A 24347-nucleotide genomic window follows, 5' to 3' on the forward strand; every position below is an offset into this window, starting at 1 on the left:
ATCCAAGACCAGCACCACACCTTGCCAGTCTTGACTGCTCCTACCATCAAGTAAAATAAGGCTACGTGTACCACATCATGGCTCAGCCATATTTGTAGAGACAAGCAGTTCCCATAAGAAACTCTTTGCGTGGTCAGCAGATGAGCACCACTGGTCTCAGTTCCATACTAGTCAGAGAATCATAGAAATGTAGAGTTGGAAGAGACCCTGAGGGTGATGTAGTCCAACTCCTGCAAGGCAGGAATCTCAACTAAAGCATCCATGACAGATGGCCATTCAACCTCTGCCATAAAACCTCCAAGGAAGGAAAGTCCACCACCTCCCGAGGGAGTGTGTTCCACTGTCTAACACCTCTTACCATCAAAAAGTTCTTCCTGATGTTTAGTTGGAATCTTTTTTATTGTAGCTTGAATCCATTGCTTTGGGTCTTGTGCTCAGGAGCAGGAGAAAACAAGCTTGCTTCATCTTCCATGTAACAGTCCTTTAGATATTTGAAGATGTCTATTATAGTCATCTTCATTATTTCCCCCCCAGATTTGGGAGCCACCTTTGATCCTAAACTACAACATGCAACCCTCTTGTATTTTTTTCTGTCAATGTCCATATTTCCTCTTTCCTCTATCATCTCCTCTCTATGCCTCTTAAACCCTCCTTTAATTAACCAACAGAAAAAAAATGGTACCAGTGTCCCTGATCATGAAAACCTAGTACTGACCAACCAACTGAAGGCTAATCCTCCAGCTGCCTTGCTTGCTGGGTTACTGCTATAGACTGGTAAGAACAGAGTTCAATCTGAGCACCTGAAAGGCAAGCTTTAGTTCACATTTAAATAAATACATTTAGCCAGTACCAGAGTAAAGCAGGTGACAGAGAAGAAGTGCAGCAATGTACAGAGGAAGTCAGAAAACAGGACAATCTAGCAGAGAATGGATAGCTGTTCAAGAGACCCTCTGTTGTGCTATAAAGACTAATGATAGACATGGGGAGCAATGAACGGAATGGCAGAAAACAGAGCCCCAGGGTTTTCTTTTTCTTGTGTGCCTATAAACTGGATGACTAAATTGTAAGAGTCCTTTACAAGTCCAATTAACTAATTAACAGATGCAGATGTCCTTTATTACCTGGCATTTTAAGATTAAATAAATGACAGAAGAGCATGTTCTGCTTATCAATAATTAAGCTCAGAAATTGCTCTGACCATTTAAGTCCATTATCTGTAGGTTTCTGATGGGAACTGTCTGATCAGCCAAATATGTTCAACCCAACATTTGGAAAGCCAGTATGTCTCAGTGTTCCACATATGTGGGACAGTCATCTTAGGAAGGCTTGCTTGGTGCTTGATCTAGTATCTTTTCGGCACCAAGCAAAGACTGCTTTATTTACCCATGCCTTTCATTATGTCATCTGGCTTGTTTTCATCTGGCAAGCTTTTATTGTTTTCTGATGTACTCATAGTTTTATGGTGGTGTATTTTTCTGCTATTGTGTTGTCAGTCTAGACTATAGTATTTATCAGTTTTCTAAGGTGCCCTGAGAGGGTTTGGTTTGTTTTTTAGCTGAGGAGTAGTAATGCATTTTTTAATAACTAAGTACGTAAATAAATAAATACCAACTGTTTTCTCCCTCTTTGAACTTCTGGATGATAATAATAATGGAACAGGGGTACTCAAAAGCATAATTCCATTCATCTGGGATCCATATTGATCCCCCCATAAACTGAAATTCTGTCCACATAATCAACACTCAAAATTTAAAGGGTGCATATCTGAACGTGTGGGGTGAAGGGAGGGTCTTAATCCATAATATTACATTGAAACTGGGGACAAGACACTTGTCATTCCAAAGCACATTAGAAAATAGTAGTAGTAGTAATTTATTATTTACATGCCAGACATCTGACTGGGTTAGGGTTATTCCTATACTACCTGGCAGTGGCGTAGCATGGGTTGCAAGCGCCCGGTGCCACATGAAGCAGGGTTGGAGAGGGGAGGGAAACGGATGGCGTACGCATGCACATTCAACTGCCTAATGGCATCTATGTCACACAGGAGATCACAGATGCAGAGATTTAAAAAGTCATTCCATTGTCTGAAGGGATCACTTCCTGGTTTGCATGGAGAAGCCATTTTCAATGGAGACCAGTACCGGGCGTTGAATTTCTGTGCCTCCTAGCAATTTTGTGGGACACCCCCCCCAATGTTATGTCATTACTTCCTGGTTACAGAGGAGTCATATTGGTGACAAAAGAGAACAACACTTTCCCTTGCTACTCATATGCTTTGCTATTTAAGAGAAAATGGCTGTTTTTCTGTTTCCTTTTAGTAGACAATGGGGGGCTAGCTTCCTTTTCAAATCCCTATCAAGACCCAATAGTGTCATCAGATGTAATGAAATAAAATCACAACTAATTAAATTTGGCTCTATGATTACTTCAGAAAGGACCATGTAAAGAGATAGCAAATGAGAGCACCTTCAACAAAGCAGCACATGGTATGCCAGGAAATTGTGGGGAAAGGGAAGAAGATTTTTTGGCACAGAAAAAAGCGAGCTGTGCACAAATACAACAACAGAAAAATCAAGGACTCTTGTGAAAAGCAACAGATTAGCAACCAGCCCTGTCTGATTTCTTAGGCACTGGACTCTGTTTCAGGCTTTCGTAGTGCAAGTGGCTGAATGCACTATTGTAGTTTAAGGAAAGCCATGAAATTCAATGTTCAGTGTATCTTCATTGCCATCCTAATGGCTCATTCTACATAGTGCTAGATTTAAAGCCACTGCAGCCAGTACTAAAATTGTTAACTTGTTTGGGGCCAACAATCAGCTTTCTACATCACAGACTCTCCTGTCCGTGGCTCACCTTCAGTTTCCTAATGAGCAAAACAGAATCTACACTGACAGAACTGCAAGCATGATGGCCAACACTGCTGACACATGAAAACCAACTAGCATTCAAACTGTTGGGAAGTTACATCATCCAAGGAACTCTGTAATTAGCAAAAATGCGTTGCTACCTTTAGAACCGTCCCCCAAGCATACGGGGAGTGAAGTGGCATGACACAGATTTAAGAAAATATATTTTGAACATACTCGCCATTTTAATGCAGTGGTGAAAATACGTCTTTTACAAGCGTCTTTTCCTAAAATACGTCTTTTCCTATTAATACATTATTTCCAAACACTTTTTACCTGTCCTTAAGAGTGCATTGCTAACTAAAAGCAACCGTATCTGGCAAACCAACTAGAGCTAGAAAACAGCACTCCCAGCCAGGTGGCTACCTGAGCCTCCAATGGCAATGTTGAACCCAAGAGTACCCCCAAGCTGTAGAACTGATTCTTTAAAGGGTGTGCAACCTCGTCTAGAACAGGTGATCTCCCCATCTCCTGGATGTGAGAATTTGAGACACCTAACAAGTCTGCATTCTCAGGATTCAGCTTCAATTTACTGGCCCACATTCAGCCAAGCACCAACCTCACCCTGAAAGTCATTTGCCTGTAACTAAGCAATCGCTTTTGTTCGATTTCGACTGTCATACTGGCTCCTCTCTTCCCATCCCCAAGGCAGAAGAATGACTGGAAGTGGAGAGGGGAGAGTCAATGACAGAGTACCATGCAGTTAATGATTATTACCAAGACCTGCTACAGTTCTTTTAACCACTAGCTTAGGCAAATAAAAGGGAACAGAGAACAACTATTGTAATTCATGTTGCCCTAGGCCTCCCTATGCCTGCGTTGTTGTTTTTCCTGAAATGAAACAAAATTCATATTCTGAATGTAAAGGTATGGGGACTGGAGAACAGAAGGGAAACACAACTCCAGCTTCTGCTATCAGGCCAAGGACCCCAGGGCCACTAGGAGGCTACCCTCAACCCAATAACATGAAGGCAATCGGGAGACCAGCCTGGCCCCACCCTTCAGCCAGAGAAGAAGAAGCTGCAAGGAGCTTGCTTCTTTCTCTCTACCTGGGAGGACACTCCACTCTACCTGCTGATTGCCCCGGGGACTGCAGAAGCAAGCAAGGGGAAAGGCCACTCTGGGGTCAGAATCCATACATTGGTTGAACGAACAGGAGTCACCCCTTGCCATTTAAGAAAGAACAGCAGAAAAGGAAGATCAGTCTGGCCCCAGCAAGATATGAATGCCCTCCAATAGATCACTTTGAAGAGTTCCTCTCCCTTTTCCTGGTGTCTCTTGTCTTTTTAGTCTGGGAAATATATAGCAGGGCCTCTCTCTACCCGCCCCCCTCTCTTTTATGGATGTGAGCCATTTTGGGAGACAAAAATTGTCTGGAAAGCAGGATTAAAGGTAAAGCGAATGAATGAATTAATAATTAAATAAACAGAATAGAATCATAGAATCATAGAAACATAGAGTTGGAAGAGACCAGAAAATGCTCCTCTTTATTTCCATCCGCTTGGTTACCTTTTGCCTCACAATAAAATGTGTTTGTGAGAGCCTATGGAAGGAAGAGTCTGAACATTAGTTGCAATACAGGTTAGTGTGTCAAAAAAGCCTCTGGAAGGGGCATAAGCATTTTGGCAGACCAGAAGGAACGTGGCACAGTTCTACTGAGGAAGCTAAGTAGTTCTTTGTTTCTTTGCTAAAGGTATATCCTACCTTTCCATCAAATGCTGCTCAATAGAGATCCAGGGCCACCTGAATGGAAAACGTAGTTGCCCCAACTTCTTCAGCAGAATATTGCTAAGTGCAAATAATGACAAATGCAGCAAAGCAGTGCCTTTAACTCCTCTACACAGTGTCCAGCTTTCAGAAGCAGGCTCAAGAAACCAATAAGAGAGATTCCCAGAGGCAAGGTGAAAATTTATCCCACAGCAAAAATCCATGCCTAAGCACACAGAAGCAGCACTGCTTGCATTTAAAAGCAATGGCTGTTTTATTCTTGGACAAACTATTCAATAGCCAAGCAGATCCATGATGCTTATGTGCCCACAGATCATGTGTTGGAAGTTGGGTACAACTCAGCTTGCAGAAGTGGGGTTTGAATGGGTTAAGACAGATAGAGTGAGGGACATCCACAATCCCAGACTAGCCCTGTACTTTTAACCTATCAGCTTACCTCCCTGACTCCTTATTGTTTAGACAGATAGGTCTTAAATTGTATCCTGTTTATCTCCTCCTCCACCTACTTCTCTTTCAGATCATCTTTGACGATCCTTTGAGAGAATAAAGAGCAAGCAAGGTCGCCATGTTCTTCTCTAGACTAGCTAGTTAGGCTAGAACTAGAAACAAGTTATGTATTTCCCACAATAAAAAACTCTGTTATTTTATTTCCTATGGGCATCTCTCTGTGTGTTTCATTGCAACAGGTAAAGTCTAATCCCAAACCAAGATTCACTTAAACACTGCTCAGTCACAGGTTTCAATAGGTAATTGAACCTGTTATCCCAATATCACGTTCTCCACTCCAACATTTCAAAACTTCCCTGTATAGTTTATTGACAGATCATCAGAATAGTGCAGTGCACCAAGCTAAAGAGGGGTTGAATAAGGGTGTCCAGTCTCCAGGACCTTACCTCCAGTGAAGGCACTGCTTCCCCATTCTATATACCAAAGTGGTCAATTTTATTGAGTATAGCCAAAGGCCTTTACAATGGACAGCAGAGAATAAAAGGAAAACTTTCCTCTAAGATCGTACAACGTAGCCTGTAGCAGTTTACAACATAAAAAGAAATTTACAACATTAAATTTTAAAACTGGAGTGCATTCACATAGCTGGAATGGAGCTTCTTAGCTGCAAATCTGGCTACCTGGTGTGTCATATATAGATGTATATCTGTTAAAGAGTTCACCTGTCACTATATACAGAAGTGATCTGGACTGGCAAAGGATTCTTACTTCAACACTGCTGATGGGCAAGCATCTCCCACTGCACAAGAGACGACAGACAAGTTTAGGGGGGCGAGGGCAGTCATATATTGATCATTCCTTCAACAGAGAGAAATAGATGAGAAGCCTAGGAGGGACAAGACAGTTGCCACTGCTGCCTTTGTCATCAGCTGCCTTGAAGTAGTCACTTCATACTCACATGACACCAACACAATGGTTCAGCAGGAGGCCAGGAAGGATATGTCTTAGGGGAAAAGGCACCCTTAAGGATGAAGTTCTAGCCTGAAGAAGGAGTCAGCTGATGTCCCAGCTTTAATACTCCCAATCTGACACTACAAGTCAATCTCAACACACCAGGCCCTATAAAACACTGGTAGCCAAGATGGCTCATCCCTATGATTTCAGATGCCTTCCCCACACCTGTCCTATCTGGTGCCTGACTCCAACCTGTCCTTGACTATGTCCATTGCTCCTGGTTCTTCTGATCTGGTTCTTCTGATCACCCACACCAAAACTGGATCCTAGCTGCAGACTGCCTTGGAAATGACCAAGAAGTGACAGTCAGTTAAGTTTTAACTGACTTTCTCTTGCAACTGATTGTATCAGGGATGGCTAGCCTGTGACCATCCAGATAATGTCATCATCTCTACCCAGTAGCCATGATAGATGGGGCTTATGGAAGTTGGAGCCAAAAACATCTGGAGGGCTGCAGGTTAGCGAACACTGAATTAAATAAAGTGTGAATGCTGCTAAGCTTTTCTTGATACTTTGAAGGAAGTGTGCAGCAGCTTACAAATAAATAAAAGCTAGCTCTCATTGCTAAAAGGAAGCCCCATTTTATTTAGCACCCTACGGTAAAATTGCAAGAGATTAAAAATTGTATTTTTAAAAAGTAAGTAGTGTATCTTTAAATCTCAGGCCCAACAATTAATCAACTCAACCTTTAGCTGATTCCCTGACCAGTTAAAATGATTAAAGCTTGCAGTCCTCGCAGAAAAAGACAGATAACTACTAAAGTTTTCAGCCAAATTCAAATTCAGAATGATTGAAATTGTTTCCCCAAAGCAGCTGCAAGATGGCTGCATTCGTGTGTGTGTTTTGAGCACATAAAATGACGAAAAAAAGATTGAAAACAGTACATATGCTTATAGAGGTCACGGCAGCAGTCACATGGGAACCATACAACTCTCTGTGTCTCGACTTTTCTCTGATTAAAATATCAATCTAATTGTTGGATTTATGTAGCTTCCCTTGTTTAATATGGAAATCAGTCTCCAGCATCCCACAGCTAAAAGGACGTGTTACTCCGTTTACTTGATTAGTCTGGGAATTGCTGGTCCTGCTGTCACCATGTTTACACTTTTAGTGACAACTTTGCATATCAGATTCACATAATGCACTGTCATTGCTTTGCTTGTCAAATACAAACTCTTTAAATACAGTCCTTGCTTCAGCCTGCTTGCCTGGCACCGGTTTCAAGGCAAACCCTGTTTTGTAGCTCTTTGCAATATTCAGTCAAGTTCTTGTTTAATTAAACAGACAAATTAGCTGCAAAAGCAAGTACTTCATGGGCCAGAAACCCAGAAAGATAAAAAGTTAAACTTTGCACTTGAGTGGTTTCTTGCAACAGGATTACTTGCCTAAACCCAGAACACTTTAGTTCCCAATCAAAACACATGTGGCCACTTCTTTCTCCACCTTCAGACCCTTGTTCAAATTCTCTCTCACACACACATCCTGACCCACAACTGTAATCAAACCTAATAAACTGAAGCGGCATTTGTCCTTTGCTACCTTTTCATTTCCCTAATAGCACAATACAAATCACAGCTGTGTCACGGGGTCATATCAAATGCATCTCTGTGCTGTTTGACCCATGATAACGTACTACACTTGCAATTCACTACTGGATGGTGTCATAGTCGAGTGATGAAACCTCCACCTGGGAACCAAGCCATAGTGGTACTTTTGAAGAAGGATACATTAAGGGCACGGTACTAGTAACCTAGGTTTTCAGTCTTTCAGCTGCTAACTTAATGCACATAAGATTTCCATTGAAATAAGTTGCTCGGGAATTGCAGCCTTAGGGTGTTACTGAAGATCATGGATGCAGACAAATTTCAGCTCTTGCTAACTGTGTTTAACTGGAAATTGAAAATTCAAGGAGCTGAAGAGCAAATGTGAGTTGAGTAAACTTTTTTGCTGATCAGCTGTGTTGCTACCCTGGATCTGGCGGGTGTATATTCAATAACCCTAGGACTTTACCTTCCCTGGTTAAAAATTTATACCCTCTCAGGTTTTATTAAAATCTGAATGCCCCACCACCTCCTTGACATTAGCAGACCAAAACATGCCCCCTCCATAACTCAACATACCCAACCTCCCCCCTCCCACACAGGGCCTCACTAATAGGTTTCTACCAGGCACCGCTGTTCACTGAGACATGAAGCTTTGATTTACAGAGGAAACAATACACTGACAACATGCTGAGCAAAGATCTGAGGCTCTTCCTCACCCCCCACCCCCCCATGCCACACGCACATCAGAGTGCTCTGCCATGCTGGCAGGCCGGTTTTTCTAATGTCAGGGAATTTGTGTCGGCTTGAATTTGAGACATCAGCACAAGTCTTTCTTCTCCTTCCTGCTGATGAATGAAAGAGCATTTTCAATTGTGTACAATCCAGCAGCCCTTATGGCACTTCGCACCTAATCAAAGGCTGCGCCTGTGATGCAAACAGCTTTAACCAGCAGCTCGTACTGCAATCCTACAGGGTATGAAGGACAGCTGGGGAGCGCACGGCATGTCTCACCCCTAAGGGGGCCTGGGCAGCACTGAAGAAAGCTCCATCAGGGAGGTCCAGAACTCTGCAGAGTAACACAAAGGCAAAAGATGAACACTAGTGTTCGTGCGCTGCCTTAAATTCATACAGGTCGATTATGGACTCTGCCAAGAGTCTTACCATTTGCATAGTTTAGGGAAGTTTTTAATGTTTGATGTTTTATCATGTTTTTAATATTCTGTTGGGAGCTGCCAAGAGTGGCTGGGGAAACCCAGCCAGATGGGTGGGGTATCAATAATAAATTATCATCATCATCATCATCATCATCATCATCATCATCATCATCTAAGGGAGGGACAGAGAGCCTGCTCCAGATGCAGAAGACCCCAGGTTCAAAACTTTTTAAAATTTGTTTTTATTAAAGATTTTCTTATGTTACAAAACAACGAAAACTACATATAGCATCTCCATTGTCAATTCATAGTGTTTTTCACAGTTCGTTTACGTTCAGTATGAGACACTATTGCCATAGACATCATGCAGTTGGGGAGAAAGAGAGGGAGGGAGGGAGAGAGAGAGACAGGGGTAATGGTCTTCTGTTCTATTGCACTGTGTTTGTGTAGGGGTTTATTCCAGCATCACATGGATAGGTTGGTTGCAGTGTGCTTTGCTTGTATGTGTGTTGGGTCAGATTAGCCATATTGATTCAATGCTTTTTGGGGGCGGGGGAGAGTAAGTCATTGTCTTGTTGTGCTATATATGTGAAAAAGGGGAGCCACACTAGGGTGAAGGCATCCTCCTTTGCTTGGCCCAGTGCTAGTTTAAGTATGTTGGTTAACTATTCTAGTAGAGTGATTTCCCATTCATTTTAGTACCAGTGGTCTATGTTCATTTCTGTTCACTTCCAGTGTCTAGTTATGACATTTCTGGCTGTTGAGAGTAAATGGCTTATGAGTTCCTTGTCATGTGTGTTGTTGTCCTGGAATATATTTAATAGGGCTAGTCATGGAGTTGCTTCTATCACCCAGGTTCAAAACTTTGACCTCCACCTCAGAAAGGATATTTGGTCGCAGGCCTAGGAAAGGCCTTTGTTAGAGACCCTTGGGGAGCTGCAACCCAATTTGAGAATAAGGCACGGGGCCAGATGGATCAAAGGTTTGACTCTGCATAAAGCAATTTTATATGAGAACATTGCCATCTCCTTGCTCAGGAGTGGGCAGAAGCAAGGCTGCAGTCTACCAGCAGGCAACTGGCCAATTCTGGGTAGGGATTCTTATTTAAAAAATCCTGGACTAAGTGACTTGACCCAGCATGCCATTTAGCTTCTTAAGTGAGGAACCCTTAAAATAGATTATTCACATCCTTCCTGTTGAAAAATACTACATACTCTTGTTCTGTAACACCGTGCTGGACCACAGGGATCCTTGTTTGTTTGGTTAAACAAGGCAGACCATGCAAGACCATCAGCCTATCTCTGTCCAAATCTTACTGTGTGTTATGAGATAATGAAGCTGCCAGATCCCCAGCAACTGGGAAGTGCAAAATAAGGAACTCCTCTTCAGTAGAGTCTTTCAACATGAGCAGAAGGGGCTTTCAGGTCCCTTTACTGCTCATTATGCTTTCTCTCCTTGAAGGCAGAACTGCCTCTGGCTATGGAGAGATGGATGGCACAACTTCAGGAGTCCAAAGGGACTGGCATGACAGCTAAAGAGAACATTTCTCTCTTCCGTCCGTGTCTCTTCTAACCCACCCTGCTCCCCAAACACAGGCACACTTTCAACTACTGTCATAATTTGGGAGCCAGGAACAAAAGTCCTCCCTCAGTCCCTGGCCCCAGGGGAGCTTAAACATTCAAAAACATTTAATGGCCTTGTTCCTATTCTGCATATTTTTACAGGGCTGCCAAGCCTGTTTGTGTTCCCTCCGTCTCCCATTTCTTTCCTTGGCAACTCTTATTACCCATAAGTTTCCTTGCCTTTCCAGCTCTCATGCCTTCCCCTTTCAAAGGTGTTGGCCAAAGCTGTGCCACCACTACAAAAGCCACAATCCCCTTTTCTTTACAGAAGAGCCCGCCAAATAAATGAGAAGCCATATCTCATGGCTTGGGGACTTTGCAGATCCTGGTGGAGCACACGGGATGGAGACAAGCTTCAGACTACTTCCTTGGAGAGAGAACCACCAGTACCTTGTCTGTGGTCTTTCCAGGTGGAAAACACAGCCAGCTCCCTGCAATGCCTCTGGCTCTCTAGCTTCATAGACGCCAAAGGCTCTTTAAGCAGCCAGCTAGCTCTTCCAGCAAGGCACAGCCTACTACACTTCAGGCCTTGTTGGCACACATACATAAAGCTTCAGTTGGCTCCCGCTCCCTACAGAGGCAACGTCTCTTGTAAATGCCTTCATAAGACCCCTCCAAACAATCCATGATCTTGTATGATCCCTGCTCAACTGTTATCTCTGTGCCAAGTATCCTATGCCCTGTTTTGTGGATGCTTCAGAGTAAGAGTCTCCAATCTGAACTTAAGCTCTCTGCAGCAGGGACTCGTGCACTACCACTCCCCTTGCGTGACCGAGAGGTGGACTTTGCTAGTCTTTACCTTCAGTTTCACATAGGTCCAGTTGAGTATTGCTTATAAATCAGAGATTGCTTAAACAAGCCAGCTTCATAACCCACGGTTTGAAGGTGGCTTGTTTGGAAGCTGACCAAAGATTGTTTGAATCTGTACCAAAGTCCTGCTCCTGGCTGCACAGAAGGAGCAGACGGGGCAGGAGAGCATGCAAGTCTCTCGTTCCTTTCTCTTCCGAGTGCTAAACCATGGTTTAACATCTCATGCAAACTGGAACAGTTTTGTTTCTTTTGTTTGCATGGTTCCCAAGTTTGGATGTAACAGGAAACAGTGGTTTATTCTAAACAAAATACAGAGATTTTTTATGTTCCCTCAGGTGTTAAGAGGAAGAGAGGGGAATGTGTGAGCTCAAGGTTCACCATGGCATAGTCTCATAACGGTAAGCCATGACTTCCCATTATGTATGAATTAAGCTCCTATGTGGTCTTGAGCAAGCCATAACCCCCTCAGCCCCGTAATTACAATTTTGGGTAACATCACTGACCTGTCTTACATAACTGCTGTGATTAGGCACATTGATGATGGGTAGTTGCCCCTCTACAGATCCATTGAGCTCCACCAGATCACTCTTTGTCAAGGACTCAATTATTTGATTGCATTTAGGCACACAGATCACTCCCTGTTGCTTGTGCTCTCACCATCGCCACCTGTTTAAGTTTTTTTTGCTGCCCCTCCCCCAAGCCTACCTTTTTCTGGCAAAGTGGCTGCTTTTTCCAGAGTCACAAAGACCTGTTTATTTTTAATTATTACATTCATCCTTGCCATAGAGTGCCCAGAGAGATTGTGAGATGTGTTTTTTAAAGCAAATAAAGCATAAGAATTCACAAAGAATGCATGGTGCGCTGTACTGTGCTTCAGGGAATGGTAAAGCTGTACTGAAAAAGGACATCTGAAGAGTAACATCTACCCTTTTAATATAGGTAGAGTTTAACTTTTTCTTCCTTGTTTTGCTTCTCACACAGTCATGAATCATAGACAGGAACAAAAATCTGTAGATCCTTTGCTCTTGATGGAAGGATAAGTGCACTAGGTAGCCTTTGATTATTGCCAACCATTATATATTCTCTTTATACAAAATCACCTCTGGCTCTGTGGACAGTAGACGGAAGCAATACCCCCACCACTTTGACTTAATGGTGACACTATTTATGAAGGCACTAACCTCTTCAAAGACAAGGCACCTTTTGCAAGACACTGCCCTCCCCAAGTCCACACTTTTAAAGAAAAAAAAATGCCAGGTCCTGTTCTTCTGTTGGGTAACTCAAATGAAATACTTACATAATAGCAAATGTAATACTCACCAGACAGAAATATCTGCGGTTGTAAGTGGCTTTAAAGCAGAACCTTACATTAGATGCTTAAGAACATAACAACATAAGAAAAGCCTGCTGGAAAGGCCAATGGCCCATCTAGTCCAGCATCCTGCTGTTGTCTCAGTGACTAATCAGATGCTTGTGGGGAACCAGGAGACAGGACCCAAGCACAAGAGCAGAACTCTCCCTTCCTGTGGCTTCAAGCAACTGGTGCTCGGAAGCATTACAGTGGTACCTTGGTTTACAACCATAATCTTTTCCGGAGGTCCGGTTGTAAACCAAAACAGGTTGTAACCCAAGTCGTGCTTTCACCAAGAGGCCTCCCTCCCCTGCAAAAGGGACATGCACTTCCGGGTTTGACGTGGTTGTAATCCAAAACGGTTGTAATCCAAAACTGTTGCAAACCAAGGTACCACTGTACTGCCTCTGACCATGGACGCAGAGCATAGCCATCATGGCTAGTAACCTTGGTAGCCTTATCCTCCATGCTTATGTATCCATGTGCATATTGAGGAATCTACAGAATGAGCACATAATGGCTTTGACCTTGGAGAGTAAGCTTTGGATGATATTTTACCCCTTTCCAGCAATATCGCTGCTACTAATAATAATCATCTCCATTCCCTGTATGAGTCAGAGTCCGTAACAAAAGACTTCATTATAAAATTAAAACATGAAAGCAAAACAATGATATAACTGCTTGTAATTATAGAAAAAGCTGTATCATAGAAAATTCTACAGCAGGCATCCCCAAACTCAGGCCTCCAGATGTTTTGAGACTACAACTCCTATCATCCATAGCTAACAGGACCAGTGGTCAGGGATGATGGGAACTGTAGTCCCAAAACATTTGGAGGGCCAAGTTTGGGGGTGCCTGCTCTACAGTGATGGTTTTTTTGTTTTGAAAGATACAACAAGCAGAATGAAATCCTATATGGCAGGGCTGGAGGATCATGGCTGCATTAGCATCTTGTAGGCACCTTCCAGGAGCTGAATGCCAGTGATAGGAAGGTGATCAGAGCTCCGAGGTGACCTCCCCTGGGCGCAAGACTGGGCGATATGTAGGGAGGTCCTGGGCTGCCTAGAAGACAAGGCCCCCCTGTTGGCCTCGCTGATGTGGTCCAAAGGAAAGCAGAGCAATATACATTTGGCACCAGCTTAGTTGCAGGAGTTGCTGGACGGAGGCATACAAGACACCATCCAACTCCACTCCAGATTTGTGTAGGGTTTACTCCTTAGCCTTTTCTTCTCCCAAAAATATTCTGCAAGACAGTGGGTATAGATAGTTCCTCAGAGTTTACTCCCAAAGCCTTTCTCACGAATGAGTATAGCCGCAAGGCTGTGCAGGTTGGGATTCAGAGGTTTCCTTCTCCTATGTGTGGACTACCCTTCCAGGCTGATGAGCCTCATTTGCCCCTCACTTCCCTCTACAGCTCATGCAGAAACTGCCTTCTTGACCACTGGATCCACTATTGGTCTCATTTGCTCAATCCTCCGGAGCCTGTCTTTGCACGCAGTGGAAGTCCCTAACTCAGCAAGGGATTGAGATCCATCATTTACTCTCACTCTCACCCTCACCTGGCCAGCTGAAAGCATTCCTAAGGCAAAAAGAAAGAAACAGTAGGCTGCAAAACTTCAGGATTTCTGTACATACATGCACAGTATCTCCATCTTTTATCCTAACAAGCAAAACATACTATTACAGTTCAAGAAGCACTCAAGGAGTGCATACAGCAGGCCTTGCAAAAGAGGCTGAGGTCTGGTGGAAGGGGGCATGGCCAAAGGAGAGTCCCAAAGGTCAAGCAGAAAGAGCCAGAGGGCCTCATTTGGTGATAAATAGAGGAAACACATAGGTCTCTTGTTCTCCCAAACATCCTGTCTCATTACCTGTGTGGTGCGCAAAGGAAAATGGAGTTCCACTGAGTGCACTCTAGCGTGAGTGGCTCATGCACCATATGTGAACATTTCTCCTCTTGCACTGATTGCAGAGAAAGTATGAGAAACCAGCCATGAACATTCTTAATGCCACCCAAAGCCCTTTCTAGCACACTCATTTAATGGCACTTGCGCACAGCCTCATGAGCAGAGCAGGCGGGCAGGCTGGACAGTGACTAATTTTACTGTCTCTGGCTTGTCACTTCAACAAGATTAGATTATTTTAATGTTAATTCATTACCCAATTTAATTCCAATTAATAATCTCTATTACAAGGGTTTACCATGGCAGCGATCACGAGTAAATTTTCTGCTTAAGTTCTGTTCAGACTAAACGTCTAAATTCATGACAAAGCTGTCAGTTCACTTTGCAATTGATAGTTTTAAAGAAAAAGATTTGAGGCTTTCAGACAATGCTCAAATCACACTGTAGCTACAGAACGGGCTGGTTGCTCTGTTCATTATTATGTGTTCTAAAAACACAATATCACATTTCTACAAGACTCATTTAGGTTTAAGAAGCCCATGTAAATAAAAGTATGTACTACCTCTTAAACTATTTGTTGCCTATCATAAAACATTGATATGTGACTTACGTAATTAAAAAGCAAACATCAAGTTTAACAATAAAACAATACTCCCCTCCCAAAAAACCCACAGGCACACAGAAACAGCAACAGGCATGATTATCACAATCTCTCAAAAGCCTGAGAGAAGAGGTATGTCTTAATCTGGGGCTGAAAGGATGTTAATATTGGCATTAGAGAGGCTCTTGCTGGGGAGTAAAGGAGCTGCCATTCAGCACTCCAGATTATCAACAGCAGTTGGACCTAAATGATAATGAAGTTTCAAGCACACATATTCAGCTAGAGGGAAGGAAAAATGCCTAGAGGTATGTGTGTGCGTTTAAGAATCAAGTGGTATATACATTTTGTTAATTTAAATAAAATAAAAATGAAGGAAACATCGGTATCAGAGTTCAGCATTTGCTGCCACCAGGTTCACATTCTGGAGATGCCTATGGAATAACCCAGTCAGAACACACAGGAAAGCTCACAGAGTCATGGGTATCAGTCAAAAAGGCACAGTTAGCTTTGAATTCATAAACAAGCAAATAGTCCAATTAACATCCGATGCCCAACAAAAATTGGGAAGCCTATGGGAAAAAGTTATCAAGAACTGGGCACAGTTCGACATTTCCAAGAAGCAGCAGTGGCAATGGGAATACTGGAATACTCTAACTTACATGATGATGGTATCAAATTTGGCCAGCCAGTAGCTGAATTCTTTGCAAATCAAGGAAAGATGTTCAAGCTCATCTCTGCTTTTCCCTGCGTCCTTAGCTATTACCCAGTGCATATTATGAGTGGGCCTCATTCTCTTGAATGAGGGAAGCTAACCTTGCCAATAAAGGTCCGTATAGTTAAAGCTATGGTTTTCCCAGAAGTGATGTAGGGAAGTGAGAGCTGGACCATAAAGAAGGCTGATCACCGAAGAATTGATGCTTTTGAATTCTGGTGCTGGAGGAGACTCTTGAGAGTCCCATAGAATGCAAGAAGATCAAACCTCTCCATTCTGAAGGAAATCAGCCCTGAGTGCTCACTGGAAGGACAGATCCTGAAGCTGAGGCTCCAAGACTTTGGCCACCTCATGAGAAGAGAAGACTCCCTGGAAAAGACCCTGATGTTGGGAAAGATGGAGGGCACAAGGAGAAGGGGACGACAGAGGATGAGATGGTTGGACAGTGTTCTCAAAGCTACCAGCATGAGTGTGACCAAGAGGCAGTGGAAGACAGGAGTGCCTGGCGTGCTCTGGTCCATGGGGTCACGAAGAGTCGGACACGACTAAATGACTAAACAACAACAACAAAACCTTGCTCTCACAATACCATGACTTCCCAAGACAATGTGAGGCTTTGTCTAAGCCCCTCTTGGCTGTTGGGGAAGTGCAGAGGTTTAGTTCAGGCAAACCTGCTCTGGGGTCTTTGTGTGGGAAAGACAAATCTGCAACATCCGAAGTACCTGGGAATGGGGGTGGGTGGGGAAAGAATATCAGATTACTCTTGAATGAAGCATCTTAAGGAGTTGAGTCAATCACCCCTAACCACCACAGAAACATATTCGCTCACTCCCACACATCGACACTAGACTGACACAGCCGAGAGACATGAGTAATATATACTTCCAAAGGGTTTGCCTTGCTTTCACTCCTTGTCATTTCCTGACAGGAATTAATTGTCAAGATTGATCTGCAGTGCAACAGACCTATTCACTAGTGACTATGATTAAACAGGAATTCTATAAGGGGTTGTACTAAGGCAGCCAAAAATAAAATAATCGGAATTATTTAAGTTGGAATGTGAAATAGTTTAAGAGCATGCGAGGTACAAAGTGAAATACAGGAAATTGAGACTAAGAGTAAAGAACACACACACCCCTTCTCGCATTTAAACTGTTATCTGTCTGGAACCAATAACGTCAGCTACTTCTTCGCTTCAGAGTCCAGACACACTTGATGGGCGCAGTGAATTATGATTTATTAGATATTTCTGTAAAGCAATGGATAGATAATGATCCCTTTTTAAAAAATTAATATTCATAGTTATGATTAATGTATGTATTATGAACAGTAGCCCTGGAAAGAAAATCTTCTAATTGTTTGTAATTAGAATATATATAATTATTCAATAAAGTTTCTTTTGAAAATGGAAAAAAAACCTGTCACAAACTGCTTATCTGAACTTTTGTTTAAAGGACAAGAGAATTGCGAAGAGCTATTCATCACATAACAACCTGACTTTGGCCAATGCTGTTTCACAGGCCAGGTTTAATAATTGAGTCCAAATCTCTGGAGCATTGCAGCCCATTCTGAATAATGGAGCCACTGCAGCTCTGCCCCATTAATAAGCTCAGGACCATCTTGTTTGCCATTTTCACACCACAAAAGGGGGAAAGGGGGAGGACCAGTGTTCATAAGGCACACCGTTCAAAATGCTTCTTCTCAATAACCATGTCACCCATTTTAATAGAGACTATTACAAAGCAAATGAGAGAAAACTCCATGGCAAGTTGCCAAGATCACGATACAGCCTCCACTGACTGTGCTCAAAGAGATTTAGAGTCCAGCGTAACCTTGATTTTTAATGGAGTCGCATTTAATGAGCTTTAGCACCCATCATAAAAATTTCCTTATTACCTCGCCCACAAGTTAGAACCACCATCAGCGGGCACATGGTGCTTTCTTGTCTGCTCAGAAGGTTTAATAGCGGCCAACACATTATCATCAAAGCCATCAGCAGCAGCATCTTTAATGTTTGCCTGATTATTTTTCGTTCCTGTAATTATAATCCACTGAACCTTAAATTTAAACAGCTATGGATCACAACCAGCTTCCTGGCTGGCTATGGAACACCCATACGTCTAACCCTGAGAAGATGGGACAGCTCAGCTCATAATGCCTAGGAAGGGTAAGCCACCTCCTTTTAACCCACCCAAATACGTTGAAGGTATCCCTAAATTCCAAGGCTCACATCACACACACACACACACACACCTGTATCAAACCAAATGCTTCACCTAGCCCAATTTCCCACAATGGCTGGCTAGATGTCTCTCAGAAGTCCATAAGCAGGGCATAACGGCAATGACCTACCCAGGCTGAACTGCAGAAAGCAAAAATAATAACAAGAATTGGGGGGAACCTTTGACATGAGCTATTCAGACAACCACCTGTGCTCCCTCCAGACATTTGGGAATCTAGTGGAATTTGTCTGTCCGACACATAACAGGCCTAGAGCCATCTCTTGTTTGAGACATGCTACAAAAAGTCGATCACATGGCACAAACTTTTAGAGAGGTCAGGACAAGCCAGATACATGGCTGAAGGAAAATTGGAGGAAATGACAACAATGAATGATGAATCAGAAGGCTCAGACATTCAGAGGGAATGGAATCGTAAGAGCAGATTACACCCCAGGGTGTCATTGGGACAGTCACAGGCGAGAGCTCACTGCAGTGTTCTTTCTATGACTGATACGAGGCAGTAACCAGTTCCTCAAACAGTAGGTGGAGGGGGCTCTGCACAGTTCAAGCCCTGCATATGTGCATTTCGAGGACTTGCAGTACATTTGCATCTGACTCATAATGTGCTTAACTGCTGCTTAATTAAAAGTGAACTTGCATTGCCCTTGATTGTCCCATGACCATAAGCTGCATTAGTGTGGGGTCCACTCTTGCCACACTCTTTACATCACAGAGAAATCCACACTTGCATATGCCCATTACAGTGGGAGCTTCACAATGACAGAAGCTCATGCTGCAGATCTGTGGATATGTAGAAGGCCCCATTTCAACAATGAAAGACTCCAGTAAGAAGAAAAAAATGGATGCTGGATCAGACCAAAGGCAAATTAGTCCAGCATTCTGTTCTCCCAGAGGCCAATAAGATGCACAGATGGGGAGCCCACAAGTAGGACCTCAGCACAATGGCACTCCCCCAAACTGTGTTCCCCCAGAAACTGGTATTTGGAGGTATACGGTCTCTGACGCTGGAGGTAGTACATAGCCGTTATGACTAGAAACCATAATGTTATTATCCAAGCAGGTAGAAGACAGGATTGCTTGGGTCAGCTTTTCTGCCAAGTGTTCTAGATAATGATGGAGGAAGCCTTTAATAGTTCAGGAATACAATACCTCAAGAACCGCCTCTCTCCATATAAACCAACCCACACCCTGCGATCATCATCTGAGGCCCTTCTATGGGTGCATCCCCCATGAGAGGTCTGGAGGGTGGCAACCCAGGAACGAGCCTTTTCTGTGGTGGCTCCGTTTGCGGAATGCTTTCCCAGAGATGCTCGCCTGGCGCCTTTATTACATAGCTTTAGATGCCAGGCAAAAAGGTTCCTCTTCAACCAGATGTTCGGCTGATTAACATTCTATAGCCTTTTAAATTTGTTTGTGGGAAAGGAGTTATCGCTTTGTTTTTGTTTTATTATGTATTTAGCGGTTTCATTTTGTACTTTTATGTTATGAACTGACCTGTGATCTTCGGAAGAAGGGCGGTATACAAATTTAATATAAATACATGCATACATACATACATACATACAAGCTGAGTCCACACATCCACACAGAATTTCTACCTCATTATGTTACAAGTTTAACAAAGAAAAATTGTCCCTGAGCAATCTAAATTGGGCAATATAGGTTTCCACTGGTCCTAAGGTTGTGCAAAACAGGACAGTGCCTAAAATGATGCCCAGATATTGTCAATGCCACCACTAAAGGTCGCTTGAGGGCTAAATCAAATTCCACTCGTCACCAGCCCACAGTAAATCCAAAGCACAAACAAGCCCTTTGGGTCATGAACACATTAAGACATGCTAGATAAAACACACGGCCACACTTAGAAATGAATTAAAGAGAGGCATTCAGCAATAAATTACAATACAAGTGACCCAGCTGCTCGGTTTGCTAGGCAGGGACAGCCTTGGAGAGCAGCACCCCACCCCCGCAAATGATTGAAAATGTTGACCTGGACCAATTTGCTCTTTTTTGAGGAGGAGGAATCACTCTGAGGTTGGGGGAGGCCCTCTGTGAGTCACAGGAAAACAATAAATTTGCCTTTTAAGTAAAGCTAGATAAATTGGTCTATCATCTCTTCCTCCTAGCTACCACTCCACTACCTCCAACTGGCCAACTGAAGCAAATGCTGATGATGGGGACCTTTGGAACCAATTTCTCCCCCCACCCCAAAAAAGCTATTAAAAGAAAAGGTTTCTTGTCTGCTCTTAGGATTGTTCATATAATTAAGACTCGGGGACTTTCATCACAGGGTTGTTATCCTGATATGCCTTGTCTGCACTGAGCAGGGACTGGGGCACTCCAGCTGCAGCCAACTATCTTGGTTCATTCACAAATCACTTTGCTTATCTATCTAAGGAACTCCCAATTCCACCTGCCAGAGATTAACTAGCCTACAGTTGTTTACACAATCCCTCCCTCCTGGATGAGAAGCGGCCCGATATGTATCAAGGATCGTTGGGCCATTTTTCAACGACTAAAATGAACTCAGAGATTGCAGTTCTTGCAAAAACAAGGTCCTTGTTAGCACAGTACAGAAATATATGTTGTCTCTGTAAGCAACATCCATCCACCATGTTCCTTTTATTGCTGCTGCATGCCTGAACCCTCTTAGCACTGCATAAACCTTGTCCCCAACTTGTTAGTCAGAGACATCACACACACACACACACACACACACACACACACCTGCTCTGACAAGGCCTATCAGCAACACGTCAGTCTTCCCCTACACTGACCCCCCAACCCTGGCAGAAGAATTCTGCAAGGCTCAGAAGTCTGCTTACTACTTTTGTTTGGTACTGACAAAGGTGTTATCCTATTTGGATTTTGTGCTCCACAATGGAGCACAATGAGAAGCTCAGTTCAGCTACAACTCTGTGTGCATCTTAAGACTGTATATATATTCTGGCTCAGCTCTGAGCAATGAATGGGGTGCCACTGCAGAGGAAGCAACGATTGAGCATCTGGATGAAGACAACATAGGTGCAAGCTTAATGAGTCCTCAGAACCTTTGCCACATCTAATGCAAGCCTATGTTCAGATTTGGCCTTGAAGGTTTTCTGCAGCAAGCATCTTCCACTGGGAATTGGGTTGGGTCAAAATTTACATTTCTTGGGAAATATTACCTCCTTTCCCCATAAGGGACTCCTCAGTTACATGGCCAGAGACTCCTGGTGAACTCACTCTACTGTGCAATAACCCCTGTGATGAGCAGTGCAACTGTCTCCAGATTACAGATCTCCAAAGTCACACTTCTTATGAACACACATGTGTATAGGTCAATAGACAACAAGCAGACCTTTGTGTATCAGGCAGAGGTATCATTTAAGGAGGGTGGATTCGGGGAATCTCCCTTTCCACCCAGGAGCATTTATATAAGCTAAACACTCTAAACCGCTAGACTGACTGTGACTATAAACAATTAAATGGCTCTCAATGCACTCTGAAATGCTGCCCTTTGCTACACAGCAACACTATGATGAATGAGTAATTGACCAGGCAAGCGCATACCTGCAATTTCTTGAGCTGACTGGAGACTTGCCGCCCCCTCTAGTTTTTCTGGGATAGAGTCTCCTGCTTCCAGTACTCTGACCAGCTCTCTCAAGCGTTGGCATTCCTCCCGCAGATGCGTTTGCTCCTCAAGACGCTGCTGCTTAGCCAGGCTTGCTGGGTTCAAGCTGAAGTGGAGCACTTTAGTTTTACTGGGATCGTGATAGCCCTACAAAACATGGAAAAAGGAGCTCATTAGGACCGACAGGGTCAGCTTACTAGAGAGGATCACCCACAACCACAGCACAGCAGTGCAGGCAGAGGGGAAGAAGTGCACACAAGCATATCAAAATTAGGATTCAGCAAAGGCTGACCTATCTGTTGATGTGAACCTTCCAATAAGCTGATCACCTGGAACCTACTTCCATGGTCTGAATTCATGCAGTTAAAAAGCTTTCCTGGCCAAGCCTCCCCCGCTCTGCTTCTGCCTTGCAGCTGCACCTAACTCGCTGGCCCCATTTGGGCATCGGGCACCCCCACTCCTGGTGGAGCCGGGCTGTAGCACTATGCGGGACGGCAGGTGGTGTCCCCCTTCCCTCCCCTTGCGACCATGTCGCAATTGTGCCCAGGTTGCTTGCTGGTGGCACCGTGCATTCTGCAGGCTGCTTTCCCGGTGTGTGCTACTACAGCGTCCACTGCCATTAGGAAGCCGCCTTAATGAGTTTGCCAGTCCTGTCTCCCCCATTACGACTTTGCTCACATACACAACACTGCAACATCTGGCTGGCCCTTTCCTGCGTGCCTTCTTTGCCGTGGTGCATTTCAGCCCTGAGCATGTCTACTCAGAAGTAAGCCCTGGTGAACATGAGTGCCACTTTCTCCCGGGCAAGCGTGCATGGGATTGCAACCTGGGCCTTGATTCTGCTATTTTAACATGTGAGATTAAAGGCTCTCCAGAAGCAGCAATCTGTCAGGGGTTCTTTAGTTGTGACTCCTGCCTTGCAAGGGGTGGACTAGATGGCCTTTGGGTTGCCCTCCAGCTCTACAATTCTATGATTGTATATGAACAGTGACTGGCAAGGGCCATTTTTGCTTAACTTATCAGATGATAACAACAGTTGAATTTATTATAGGATAATCCCAAACTCTATGTCAGCCCAAGAGTGGCTATTCATTCTAACAAAGCATTATCTTTAAGGAAGTTTTTAATGTCTGATGCTGTACTGTTTTTAATATTCAGTTGGAAGCCGCCCAGAGTGGCTGGGGAAACCCAGCCAGATGGGCGGGGTATAAATAATAAATTATTATTATTATTATTACTGGATCTTTTGCATTTGTCTGTTGTATATGTTGTTGTTGTTGTTGTTGTTTTAAGTCAAAACTTCCAATCTGCAGCAGGGCACAGCACCAGACTAATTTAGTACTGTTGTTCTCTTTCATCACAAAACTCAAACATGGCCGTTGTCACTGAATTGTGTCAGCATTTCCTGAGCAAGCTACTAAAAGGCATTTCATGTTGCACTTTTCCCAAGAGGTGAAACACACACACACACACACACACACACACACACAGCAGTTTAGCTGATGAGCCAGGTCCTAGAATAGCTGATTAATTTCCCTTCAAAGTGAGACAACAGTGAAGTTAAATTTACGTCTCCAGAAAAAGCAGGCAAAGAGCTTTGTTTAAAAAGAAAAACGAAAACAAGAGCAACGATTCTGTTAGTCTAGATATAAAGTCTCAAAGGCATGTCACGTGATCACATTTTGCACATATGCACTAAGAGTTTGATTCACACTTGTTCCTCAAGTGTGGTGTTCGGCACACACACACACACTGGTCCCATGTGACCAGCTCTCTTTGCTTGTGGAAGAGTTGCCAACAGCAAGGAAAGGAAGTGAACAGCAGGAGACTGGCGTGCAAGGAGGAAGACCCACACAGAGTGGTGGGTTCATGCCTCCAGTGTTCAAGGAAAGGAGGTGATCGGCTCAGCCCACCAGCTAGAGGCTTCACTAACTGTCCTGACTATTCAGCCTCCACAAACCAGCAGAACACCATTCCAAATGCCTTGGAGGCTGGAATGAGACTATCTGCCTGCCACAAGTGGTGTCGTGGCTGGAGTGTTGAACTAGGAGCTGGCAGATCAGGGTTCAAATCCCCACTTGGCCATGAAGGTCACTGGGTGACCATGAGCTGGTCACTGCCTCTCAGCCTAATCTACCTCACAGGGTTGTTGTTGTGGGATTAAATGAGGAGCAAGAGCGCCATGTGAGCCACCTTGAGATCCTTGGAGGAAAAAGTGGGATAGAGATGCAATAAATACATAAAATAATAAACAAACTCTCCTGCTCAGTGGTGCTCATATAGGGTGTACTGTGCCCAAGGGCCCACAAGTTATAAGGGGCCCAGCAAACCCACAAAACTCCCTTGATTTGGTCTTTGGAAAAGTTTAATGTTTATTGGTGTTAAAAATCAAAATATTAATATTCTAACAAAACTTTGCCATATCAATTAATATTACATATAAAGACACATGTATAATTTATATACATCCTGAAGTTATGTACTTCATATTTAATTAAACGCCTTTTCATAATGTTTCATCTCAGATCAGAAGGTATGCATTAGATACTGGTGTATGAATTATATATACAGTATAATCGAACTAGACTGGGAGAGGAGGGATATATTTCACACAGGGACCCACAACCAAGTCTGGCCGCCACTGGCCCTGACTCTATCCACCCAGTCGGTAAAACTCAAGAGACTGATGTCCAGTGGT

General features: G+C 43.5%; 1 protein-coding gene across 1 annotated transcript in view; it reads right to left on the reverse strand.

The window, feature by feature from the left end:
- Positions 1 to 24347, reverse strand: part of MAD1L1 (mitotic arrest deficient 1 like 1) — a 436479-nt gene that overhangs the window by 147818 nt on the left and 264314 nt on the right. The window contains exon 16 of the mRNA XM_083413484.1: positions 21589 to 21796. Within this exon, the coding sequence (XP_083269610.1) occupies positions 21589 to 21796 (208 nt within the window). The remainder of the gene's footprint in view (positions 1 to 21588; positions 21797 to 24347) is intronic.

The sequence above is a fragment of the Podarcis tiliguerta genome, assembly GCF_965153285.1.
Source record: "Podarcis tiliguerta genome assembly, chromosome: 14".
Lineage (NCBI taxonomy): Eukaryota > Metazoa > Chordata > Lepidosauria > Squamata > Lacertidae > Podarcis > Podarcis tiliguerta.